At 41.3% G+C, this 12368-nt stretch overlaps 1 protein-coding gene across 4 annotated transcripts in view; it reads left to right on the top strand.

Annotated features, from left to right (window-relative positions):
• The first annotated feature begins 1344 nt into the window (after positions 1-1344).
• The window catches only part of KCNT2 (potassium sodium-activated channel subfamily T member 2), a 152377-nt gene continuing 141353 nt past the window's right edge, over positions 1345-12368 (top strand). For all 4 annotated transcript variants that reach the window (XM_074831661.1, XM_074831662.1, XM_074831663.1 and 1 more), the window contains exon 1: positions 1345-1439. In XM_074831661.1, coding sequence (XP_074687762.1) covers positions 1345-1439 — 95 coding nt within the window. The remainder of the gene's footprint in view (positions 1440-12368) is intronic.

Below are 12368 nucleotides of genomic sequence, written 5' to 3' on the forward strand. Positions count from 1 at the left end.
CACTATTTCAATTTGGTGACAGTGAATTCAAACAAATCAACCTATCTGTAATATGTGCTTCATCAGTCACATAGGAAATTCAAATACTTTCTAGAGCATCTCTCACTTTCAGGCATCATCCACAAATTTCAACCACTGGAACAATTCAACTTCCTCGTGTTTTTACAGGGCCTGTACCACCCCTCCTGATACGTACAAACCTCCAATTAATTAGAAATGGCAAGTGACCAACGGCTTATCACGTTTGCACCTGAGATTTCAGAAGAGTCAGCACAAAATAGGATGAGACATATGTCACTAACCAGATATGCCTGACTAAAGATGAGCAAGAGACAAAGTTATGACAGACCCACGTACGCTCAAATGACCTACCATCAGTAACACGGGGTGTGCGCAGAGGCTACCTATAGCTCCCCAAGATAAAACACCTCGCGTTTTCAAATGTCGGGGCCCACAGAAAAGTACTTCTGAGGAAGCCCCAGGTGGTAGAAGGAGGCTGCTGGCTGAAGGAGGCAGGCTTGCGAGGGAGCCCCATGGACGCCCCCGGGCGAGGGGCTGGTGCTCGGGGTGCTCGGCGGCTCCCGGAGCACGGCACCGCCCTCACGGAGCGGGGACACCCGGGGCACCCGAGACCCGGCCAGGCCCGCCGAACCGCCCCCCCGAGGGGACAGGCGCGCCCCTCTCCTCCCGCCCGCCTCAGCCGAGCCCGCGGAGCGACGCGGTGCGGCAGGCGCCGGGGTGTCTGGGCGGCGGCGCCGGCCCAGCTGCCGCCCCGAGGAGCGCTAACGAGGGGGCTCCCATCGGTCGGTCGGTCGGTCGGTCGGTCGGCCGGCCGGCCGGCCGGCCGGCAGCGGGGAACGCGCTAATGCCCGCCCCCCCCCTTGGTTCTCCCGCCCGCGGCGGCCCCGCACAGCCCGTGCCTGGCGCTGGGCAGCTCTTTGTTATCAACCGCGGCGGGCGGCGGGCGGTGCGCGCGCGCTCGCGCTCGGCCAGGGGGTGGGCGGGCGGCCGAGCACGCGCCGCCGAGGCCGCCGCCCGCCGGCACCTGCCTCCCCTGGGGCGGGCCGCGCCGGGCCCCCCGCGGCGCGGGGCGGAACTTTCAACGCGGGGCCCGCCGCTCCCCTCAGCCGCCGGCGGACAGCGCCCCCCCCCCCCCCCCCCCCCCCCCGCTGCCTTTGTGCGCGCAGCCCCCGCGCTCGCCCGCGGATCAGCCTGCTCCGCGCCTCTGCCCGCCCCCCGGCCCTCCTGCCTCGCAGGGCTTTCCCCTCCACCCGTTTCGGTGGGTAGGGGGCGAGTGCCCCCCCGCAGGGGAGCGGCGGCGGGTGTTCCCCTCCGCCGGGCAGGATGGTGGACCTGGACAGCGAGGTGCCCCCGCTCCCACCGCGGTACCGGTTTCGGGACTTGCTGCTGGGCGACCAGGGCTGGCAGAGCGACGACAGGTGAGCGCACCGGTCCGCGGGCGAGGGGGGGGGGCCGCGGTGACAGGCCGGGAGGGAGCGGGGGCCGCTCCGCGGGCGGAGAGGGGCGGCGCGGGCCCCGCGGAGGGTCCTTACCTGGGGCCCGAACCCCGGGCGGCCCCGCGGCTGGCAGGCCAGAGGCACGCACCGCCCGCAGCGGGGCAGCCCCGGTGAGAAACTTTCCCGGGAAGGGGACGCGGCGGCCGCCGAGGGGCCCCGCCCCGCAGCCGGCGCTCCCCAGCAAGGCGGTGGGCATCCCGCAGCCTGCGGGGCGCCTCGCCGCTGCGGAAGGGCAGCACCCTCCTCCTGCGGCTGCGGGGGGAGGAAGGGTAGGACAGGTGCCATCCGGTCTCCGGGTGATACGTGCACTGAGGGGAAACCCCGAATAAAACGCGCTTTTGCCGCTTGTCAAAAGCTAACCGCGGGGTCTCTGGGTGTTTTTATTGTCCGGTATGCGTGCTTCTTTACATGCAGTTTCTTTTCATGCTAGGATCCTAGGCTTGGCTGTAACTACCATTAATTTATTCCTTTATGAATTATTTCAAGGACTGTCAGCATCTTTAACCAATAGAAAAAGGTATTTGTTTGTCTCGAATCGAATAATGTCTTTAAAATAAAAAAGCCCCTTATATTAAAACAAATAAACAAACCAGGGATGTGTGTTAAATTTCAAAATGCTAAATGAGCAGTATTTATGAACACCCAACAGCATCATGCCACTCTATTTGACCGTACAACATGGTGTGTCAGTAGGCTACGACACGATCCCACCTTGCAAAATTGTATGTGAGACCCACTTTGAGGTAACAACTTATTGTGGTCAATGACAAAAGCCAAATTGTCCGGTTATGTGTGATGGCATATAGGATCGATTTTAATTCAATCTCTTTGCATTGTCAGAATGAGTCTTCAACTCAGCAGTCAGAAACTTAGATTTTAATTCTGGTCTACATCATTTAGATTTTAACTACTTTCCTACAGAAAGATGGGTTCTCACTGGTTGGTAACCACAAGATCGTGCAGATATGTAACTAATTATTACCTTTGCTTAGGGGAATATGCTATACATTGAAGCAATTAAACAAATGATGCTTATTCAGACAATTATGAAATGGTGAATGACATCTTAAGATAGCCACAAAAAAAGAATGTTGTTGGTTGAAAGTGACAGCATTGTAACTACTAATGGAGAGTTAAAGAGTATGTTTATCAAAGCATGGATTTATAGTTTAAAAATAATTAAACCACAAGTATATTCTGTATTTATAACTTCTGATCACAGTATTCTTTGAAATTTTAGAAAATGTAGAACTTAGCATCTTATACCTACATTTTATTTTCTATTGGAATAGGAAAAAAACCCGCAACCTTTCTTACTTTACCAACTTTATTGAGCTAGGATTTTGATGGCTAAAATTGTCAAAATATTCTATATATACCTTTTTGGAGCACTCTGTGGCTTAACACTTTTTCCAGCTCTAGTTTAAACTTCTGTCAAGCACTTGCCTCATACAAGTCGTTTGACTTGAACTTTATAAAGTTACCTTCTCTGGAAGAAGTGTGATCTGGTCTCAAATAGGAAATAGTGTATAAGCAACTGCACAAACCAGAGCATCCATTTAGCTATAGAAATGTCTGTATGCACTTAACAAAATGAAAATAAATCATCCTTAAAAAATATTGATAGCAGAATGATAGAGTAACAGTATTATAAAGCACGGTTATTGTTGGAAAATTGTAGCAAAGGATTACTGGAAAATGAATAGTTTTAATTATTTCATTAATATTCATACAAGCATTGCAAGAAAGATCTCTGGTACATCTGAAATATAAAATATGAATCCAGGACTGAAAATGGTTAGTGGAAATGGCTTTCTAGATCTTCAAGTATTGTCCTGTTTGCTGTGACCGGACACAGCTGCACTGTTGCAGGAAGGCCGTGCAGTTGTTTCGCCACAGTGCAATCAGGATTGTGCTTTAGCAGCACTCTCTCCTCCAGCTCTGCAAGTTACCATAGCAGTGTCTTTTGATACTAGCTTTCCAGTAATTGAACAAAGTCTATTCGTAAAAAATCTTGAGTATTGTCTTTTGTTTGTCTACCTTACAGTAAATAGGGTCCTGTCCAGACTCCTGTTTTTCTGTACTGGAGGATATCACTTTTGATACTGAAATGCTAATCCAGTCCCATGTTGCTGGTATTTTGCTACTATCCATTATAGAAAAAGCATACGTATTCTGCATAGAAATATTGTCAAATGGAATATTTAGAATATTAGATGTAACTTTCAGGAAATATTTAATGAGAAAGACTGCAGACGTGTGGGGACCTTGAGATCAGCTGCTTATTAGTTAGTAAGGATTAGTATTACACAAGTATATCTTATTTTTAATTGATTGCTTTTTTGTCTTTGCACCCTTATGTAAGTGGTTCAACTTTGGTTTTGGTGAAGCACATCTTTTGTATTCTATTTTAATTAGCGTGCAATACAGATATTGCCAGAGGTGTTGCTTGTAACCCCTTCAGTTGAATGGTCATTAACTATGAATGGAATATCTGAACACTAAAATACAGTTGAAGTAGCCTTACAGTATGGCTACACAATGGCAAGTGATCAAGGTAGTTCATTTTAGGAGGTTATTGGCCCTTGGCTGAGATGCTGGAAATAATCTTATGAATATTTCCAGTTCACTGCAACTTCTTAATTCCACTTGCTTTCGACTCCAGCAGTCTGATTTGTATCAAGGGTTTTCCATCTGTGTGGTCTGTGAACTTCGGGTCTGTTACCAGCTGAGCACTTTGTCTTCTGTCTTAGTCCCATTCCCTTTTTGATCTTCTCAGTCTGTTCATCCTAGAGGTCTCTCTTTTCTCCTTCCATTATGCCCTTTCTGGAAAAATGCTCACTTTTTGCTGGCTGGGAGACATATGTTCCATCTCTGTGTTTTCACATGCTTGTTTATTCTTCAAAGTGGAGAGGAGATGAAATTATTCCTCTCATCTGCCACAAACCACCCTGGATTCTGTGTCACCAAATCACAGTTTCGATAGCATAGTTTGCCAGTAAGTCATATGGTAGTATTTAATAATAAATACGATTGAAATGATACAGACCTCTCCTCTTTTTTTCTGATAGATACGTTTCTGATATAAGCATAGTACCCAATTTTGAAACCTTATTGGTTATGTTTTTTTAGGAGAAGAGTTTGATCAGCTATTTCTTTTAAATGATCCTGCTAATTTATGAAATGCACACATGCTAAAATGCTTAGCTGAATGTAACAGGACTCTGATTCGGGAATTTTTTTCTTAGATCTGTACCTGTTTGGAGTCAGATTTCTAATCTTCATTTTTTTTCTTGAGGACTTCTGTGGTGGAGCCTCTCTCAGACTTCTTTTCTTTTTTTGACGTCTAGCTCATGGTCTATTTCTTACCTGTACTTCTCCAATACAGTAACATCCATCTCACTGTTTTTGCATTTATCTCCCAGAAAAGTAATTCTACTTGCATAGCTTAGATTCCTAACTGACCTTGCAGTTGGCTTCAGTAACAGATGGGTTCTGGGCTGTCATATTTCAGAAACCACCAAATTGGATTGTATATTATTTTTCATAAAAGATGTTGCTGTGTGAAGAAGAACGTGGTGAATCTTTGGCAAATACATTTGTTCAGTAAATAAACTATTTTGAATAATTTATTAATATTCTTGAATTTGCTGCGTGATTTTTCCTGAAAAAAAAATTGGATGTTAAAACCAGTTTTAGTTTTTGAAGAGCTAGATTTTCGAAGGGCCTGGTTCCCTTTGAAAACTGTGGAGATGAAGCTTAATGCTTACAGTACACACATTTTATATGGAATAGTTAAATATACATTTACTCAGAGAGATAATTCTGAGTAAAAACTTACCTGTTTTCCTGTCACTATAAAAAATACTTTGAATATTGCCTGGATCAATTTGAAAAGCTTCTGCAGGACAGGATGTAAAAAGATCAGCCTGGTATCTGGAGCATGTGTGTGTCAAGTGGGTGATTTCTGTGGCAGGTAGGGTAGTGTACCAGGTTTCTTCTGGCCACAAAAATATTCCAGTCACTGGAGTGAGGGTAAAGAGAAGATTAGGTCATTGACTTCTTCACTAATTTTGTAAATAACTACTGTTATCCCTTTGTGAATCTCACATTTTGTTTTCATTATTGAAAGTATCTGAAACTGAAATAAACTGTTTTGATTTGCTGGATATGCTGAGATGTTTCTTGACCATCATAATGCAATTTGTCTTTCAGTTTGGCGTCTGGGGAAGGGAGCGGAAATAAAGGGGAAACTCAGTGATTAACACAACAAGTTATTCACCTGTTAATTCAGTGAGGTTTCACTGAATCATGATTGTAACAGTAAATTATGAAATAAAACATTTCATAAACCTACTGATCATCAATCCTTAGTCTTACCAGCTGTGTTGAAGAACAAAAATAAAAGTAGAAAATACCATACCTAGTGAAGACCTAACATGTTTAAATCTGGTAAATAATTTGCATCAGAGGAGAGGAGAAAAGAGGGTATTTATTTTAGGTTCCCATGTAGGTTTTGGAAAGATACAATGAAGACGTTATTCACAAAAGAAAATGTTTTCTTGTGTACGTGTATAGTTACCATGTACTTCAAAATAACCAAAACACAGGACACTAGAGATGTAAAGAAAGAATTCGAAGTTAAAAATAAGAAAGCATTTACATTCTGTCAATATCACTGCTTTTTTAGTAAGGTCAGTCATATAAATTCAGTGCTTGAGTATCTTGCAGAGCACAATTCACCTCACATTTCTTAAACCATTTATGTACAGACAGCTAGTCCATTCTTTAGAAGCTTATAAAGATATTAACGCTCCATTTGTTTTCGTACATTCAAGCAAGCCAGGAATGTTTCCCACCATTGAAGCATGACTGCTGATATTACTGAGCTGTTCAGATTTTCCTTTGCATGCTTTGGCCATAGCCAGCTTGCCAAAACTGTCTTGAACAGTGCAGTGCCCAGGAATGATGTTGTAGTTTGAACCCAGAGGGCCACTGAGCACCACATAGCACTCACTTCTCTACCCTCAGGGATGGGGAGGGGAAAATAAAACAAAAGGTTCCAAGATCGAGACAAGGACAGGGAGAGATGACTCACCCATCATGGTCACAGCAAAAGATAGACTCTGTTGGGGAAGAAAAAGAACATCAATTTAATTTGAACACCACCACCACTTGATTTATCAATCAGTAGGACAGGGAGATATACAACCCTGCCCCACACAAACTCAACACAAATGATTTGGCAGTTACAGTGTCCAGGGGAACACTCCAAGCAGACAAGTTGCAGGTAGTCTCCCAGTTTGAGAAGCTGAAACAGTTTTCTAATACATACGTAGGCTGTTTTGTGCCATTTAACATCAGTGCCTGGGAATGTGCCTGGGCCAGTTTAACTTACTGGCAGATGTACCTAGAGAGGGTCAAAGTAATTTTATTGTGACGGTAACCTCTACACTTTAACATTACATGCTGCTTCTCCCGTTTGTGCTGCTAGTTCCTCTCTTTCTGGTATCCTGTATTTCCTGCACAGTCCCACATTCAGATTATGCGTATATGGTGGACTGTGTTGCAGAGGGATCTATTTGTAAAGCACAGACCTTCTTGTGCTTGGTGACTTCCTTCCTGAAATAGGCAATAAGTGTATTCTGTTCCAGAGTCCTTAAAAAAAGAAAAACACCAACTTGCTGTCAAAGAACTTTGATTTATTGGAATAATTCTTTTCCCACAACATTTTAGAGAAACAAAAAGAGAAAGAAACATATGGATGTTTTTAAAATATGCAGAGTGAGATTCATTTTATTGACTTCATAAAAATGTATATAGTATTTTTTGTTTTATATACCTTTTACGCTAAGTCCTTTTGGGTTTAGGTAAGATTAAACACTATGTTGGGCTTCCTTTGGACCTCGCACATCAAGTTAAATTCTATTAATGCTGAATATTTCTAGCAATATTAATTAAGAGACCATGAGGTACACATTCCAGCATTGAATTGCTGAATTAATACAGTCTGTCATATGAATAAGTAATTCGACAATCATAAATATCTATAGTACTATTTTATTCTACTGCTGGCTGAAGTTTAGCGTTGTATACAGAGCTAATACGTTCTAGGAAAAATCACTATTACTGTGCTACTTCAAAATCACGTACATCAAGTGGAATAGAAAGCACAAAAAATGAACATAGAAACCCAATATATTTTCCAACACCCACCCTCAGAGCATCAGATTTCATAACTTTTCTGTATGCTGTTGCAATAAGTGTTTACAATTTCACAGTCATGGAACAAAAATTTACATTTTCCAATTCAGTAATTTTTTCTTTTCTGTATATATGTAACAAGACACTTCAACTGGTACTGGAAATACATTCTAAATCCTACTCCTGTGTTGAGATAAAAATTTGAGTAATTTTGCTTCAGTATATACTTTCATGATGAAGCTATAGAGCTAAATTTTACCTTTGTGCAAGAACTGTTCTTACATTGGATACTTAAAGGATTAAATTAAAATCAGCTTTCCTTTCTGATGTGCTTACTGCATAAATGAACATAAATACCACATATCTGGAAAGGAAAGAGATGCAGATAATTGGAACACCTCCACACATCACTTGGACAATTGTATACTGCTGGTTGTCATGTTGACTGGTTGACTTTCAAGGAACAGCTCCCTACTGTAAATCTCAGAAGGCACTTTAACAGTCATTTGTCACAGTGTGAATTAGTGAGTAAAGCCCTCCCTTTGCCTTTCCTTTCGGAAATCACCTGAGATTGTTAAACTAAAAGAGGATAAAAAGCCCACACATTTCTGAATCAAGTGATTTAAAATATCTCAGTCTAGATTCAACTTGCACAAAAATTCTATTATAATTTCCACAAAAGAAAATTCTATTATGGTTTCTTCAAAATCTTCCTTTTTCCTTCAAGAAATACCTGTAGTCAGTTTGGCCTCAGTTAGAAAACCTCTTAACTTTTATGAGTTCTTCCATTTAACAGAGGCTACAAAATAAAAGGACTTAAGCAAATATTGTCAAATTTATCTTGATTTGTCCTTTTAAATAAATTTTCAAAATAAAGTGATTGAGAAGCCTAAATTCTATTTTAACAGCTTGATTTTGATTGAAACCGCTCAAGATCTTTAATATTCCAATTCACTAAGAGAGCAAGTATTTTCATATCTGCAGTGGGAGTCTGCACAGTAGTAGTTGGAAAGTTTGCATTGCCCTAAACCCTGAAAAAAATAGCAGCATGTACAGGCCAAACCCCTTTTCACTGTGCAAATCCACCTAAATTAAAAAAGGATTAAAGAAAAATAGTAACATTTGTAAAACCACTGCATTGGCCACACCAAGAGGTCTGCATTTACACTTTTGTGGCAGGTTTAGGAGTACAGTCTCATGTAAGTACAGTCTTACTGTAGGTAAACTGTATGGAGATAATATATCTCCATACTTGCCTTCCTTCTAAATTTATTTTAGGATTGGGTCCCTATTACAGATGAAAGGGAATCAGTTTACTTGTGCAGAAGTAAGAGGAAGTAATGCTTTGTAGAACACAGTTCTGTTAGCCTCATGCTAATTTCTGTTTTAGCATCATTCTTGCAACAACAATGGAAGCACAAATGCATTGTTTCTATATTCCACTTAAACTAGCACACACTGGAATTGGGGGAAGGACATGAAAAGAGAAGAGGAGCACTTCAGTGCTGTTATTACTGTATCTGTTCGAGGAAGATTTTGGTGGTATGCCCCAGCAAAAATTTTCTAGTGTGGAACAGGTTTAAGTGTCTCAGCTTAAAAACTCCCACAGATCAAGTAGTCTTCCTCCTCTGGGACAACATGATGCACAGTTTGTAAACATGCTTGGTACTTCAGTCATTACTTAATTATACACTTATTACTTTTGAAGCTCTTACTTTTCCATCTAGAACTTAATACATACTACTTTACATCTGGCAGACGCTATAATACTCCATGGGGAACTGAAGTTCTTTCCCAAATGATTTCTCTCTTAGTTTTATGATTATTATTCTATCACAGCCAATGATTATAATTATTTGTTTTATAACAGTAACTTCTGTGCTGCACTATGCATTACTCTCAGAATGACTTTTCTATAACAAATGGTAACATTGATTCATATCATCTCCCTTTTATCCTGTAACAAAGAAATACCTGAAGCTTCAAAATACTTTTATTGTGAAATAAATCTGCCAACTATTTCAGCTGTACATACTCAGATTCTAGACTCCACAATTAAAGGTGATCTTTTGTACTGAATTCTGATACATACAATAAGCCCAAGTACTTTTACTAATCCACTAGACACTTTAAAAGTACATTATTCATATTTTTTCAACTAAAGGAGCAAGTTAAGTCCTTCCCGGAGGCCTGCACACCATGGTCCCTTAATCTCTGTGTCACTGGAGTGAATGCCACTAAAAAACTGTAAATGTTCTGCAGCACAGAAGATTTGGTACACAGTGCCTTAAAACAGCTGTTAAAGATTTCAGCCTCCCCCGTGCAATCATCTGCTAATTATGTTAGCAGTCAACTTCCTGGTGGGAAGTAGCAGTAAAACAGAAACAGTCATTAAGAGACAAAACCCAGTGTTTATACTCACAGATAAAAACAGTGATATTATTATTTACTCAGAAGTATCTCTTGAAGGACAAATCCTGTCTCCACTGACAGAGATATCTGTTAGGAAGTGCTGAGTTTTATGGTGGAAAGCAGGTTGCTAAGTCTGACATCGCTGTGCTTGATTTGCCGAGTATTGAGCTGTGGCAGAAGGGGAGAGAAGGCATTAGGTTAAGATCAGTGCAAGTTATCTACTGAGTTAGAAAAAAGAAGACGACTTTGCCTACCCCTCTGCCTGGGTCTTACAAGTCTCCTGCCAACTTTAGCCATTAATAACTGCATATCTAACAGCTAGCACAAGGATCATATGCCTGGCAGGGGCAATTGCATGATTTGAGCAACATTCCTCACTATGGATTAGCTCTGCCAGGAAAGTCCAGCCCTGCCTCCTAGATTCTGTACCCTGAGTCAAACCACTGGCTTTTTGCAAAAAAAAGAGTTTGCGCTTTAGCTTTTTATGGTGTTAAAGTTAATAGCATTTACTGTACTTCAAGTATCTTTAAGTTACAGAGCTCCTTCAGGGTATAGTGATGGTTAAAATATTTAATAAGGAGTAAACACTATAAAATAGTCTCGTTCTTTTATTGTTTTAAATAGCCAAAAAAGTTCTAGAGGTTTATGTTTTTCTCACTTTGTTTTCTCTTCCCCTTGTGACTAGAGAAAACTGCAGCACAGATGAAAGCAGTGTTACCAAACCGAATCTGAAACAAATACAGATGGGAAAAACAACAAGCAGAGTTGCAAATGGAAAACTGTGGTTATATTTGTTCCTTATGTGACAGCACCTGTTAATACACAACATTTCCTGACTCTAGGAGGGGATTTAGTTTTCCATCGTCACACCAAATTCAGAAGAACCTAAGGGCACTGGTCACTTACCACTATTGCCCTGTAATTCTCACCATAAAGCAGACAGATATAACAGAGATGGTCTAAAGGCTAAGCTCTGGATTTAGCTGAATGTACCCTTTTGAAAAGTGAGCAAGCTGGTTTCACTGTGTACCACAATCTAGCATTTGATCACTTGTTCAAAGGGGCTTAATCAATGAAAAAATAACTTTAAAAAGGCATTTTTTTAGATATTGCCCAGTTTTTAATTACTGTTTTGTTCTCTCAGTAGTCATTCAAAAAAGATAATACAAACACAAAAAGTGGAACGAAATATTCGGTTATGTGCAGATGTTGATTAGTCAACCAGGTTTTATAAAGACTATCAAAATCTATGTAGATTTTTCACCCATCTAAGAATATCATAAAAGTGAAGCTTATCTCACAAGACTAGTTCTAGATACCATGTCTTATTGACACTGAAGAATTCATTTACAAACTGTATTCAGTGGCCCACATGATAATTTATTTCTTTGCTGAGACTGACCACAGATTGCATGAAAATTACAATTCAGCTAAAATGATACGAACAACATTCAAAATGCACTGAATTAATTTTAAAGGCTTGATTAGTTCTTGCTTCCCATTTTTCCTCTTATTTGGCAGTTCACAGATCACAGTCTGAGTCCAGGAAAAATCAACAAAGTTAAATTTGTGCTGATATTATGAATCCATTTAATACAATTAATTGTGGCAGTTACTGTTTGTGACTAGCTCAACTGGTCTTTCACAGTGTTGGGATTTTAGTGTGATGTTGGCGGAGTGCTGCATGTGGTTGGAAGAACAAGGCTGGCTAGTAGAAATGTTTCAGAGTATAGAGTATCTCAGAAGTATCTCTGAGTGGGTAAGAGAGAGGGAACTTCTGTGAGCCTCTAATAGGCAGTCTTCTGACATATACCATGGGCTAGTCTGAGACTATTGTGAAAGACCTCAGGTTTTGCTTTTAATTCCAGAAAAAATGAGCTGTTAGAAGATCACCATTGTTAAAATTATGAGGTGAATGTCTTCTTCCAAGGCAGAGATGACTGGGAATGTAGAGTTGTCTAGCAACCTGCTGCTACTTGACTTCAGGCTAAGGTGAGCTGAGCATTTAGAAATACCTTTTCCTTTTAAAATTCCCTTTTTACAAGGAGTCACATGGAAAATACAAGGGGGAATGGGTACAAGTTACTCCTGGGGAGACACTGATTGGACACAAGAGGAAAATTTTTCACAATGAGAACGATAAGCCAGTGGAATAATCTTCCCAGGGAAGTGTTGGATTTCCCAACATTGCAGACTTTTAAGATTCAGCTGGACAGGGTGCTGGGCCATCTTGTC

This window comes from Strix aluco, chromosome 8 (genome assembly GCF_031877795.1).
Source record: "Strix aluco isolate bStrAlu1 chromosome 8, bStrAlu1.hap1, whole genome shotgun sequence".
NCBI classification, from domain to species: domain Eukaryota; kingdom Metazoa; phylum Chordata; class Aves; order Strigiformes; family Strigidae; genus Strix; species Strix aluco.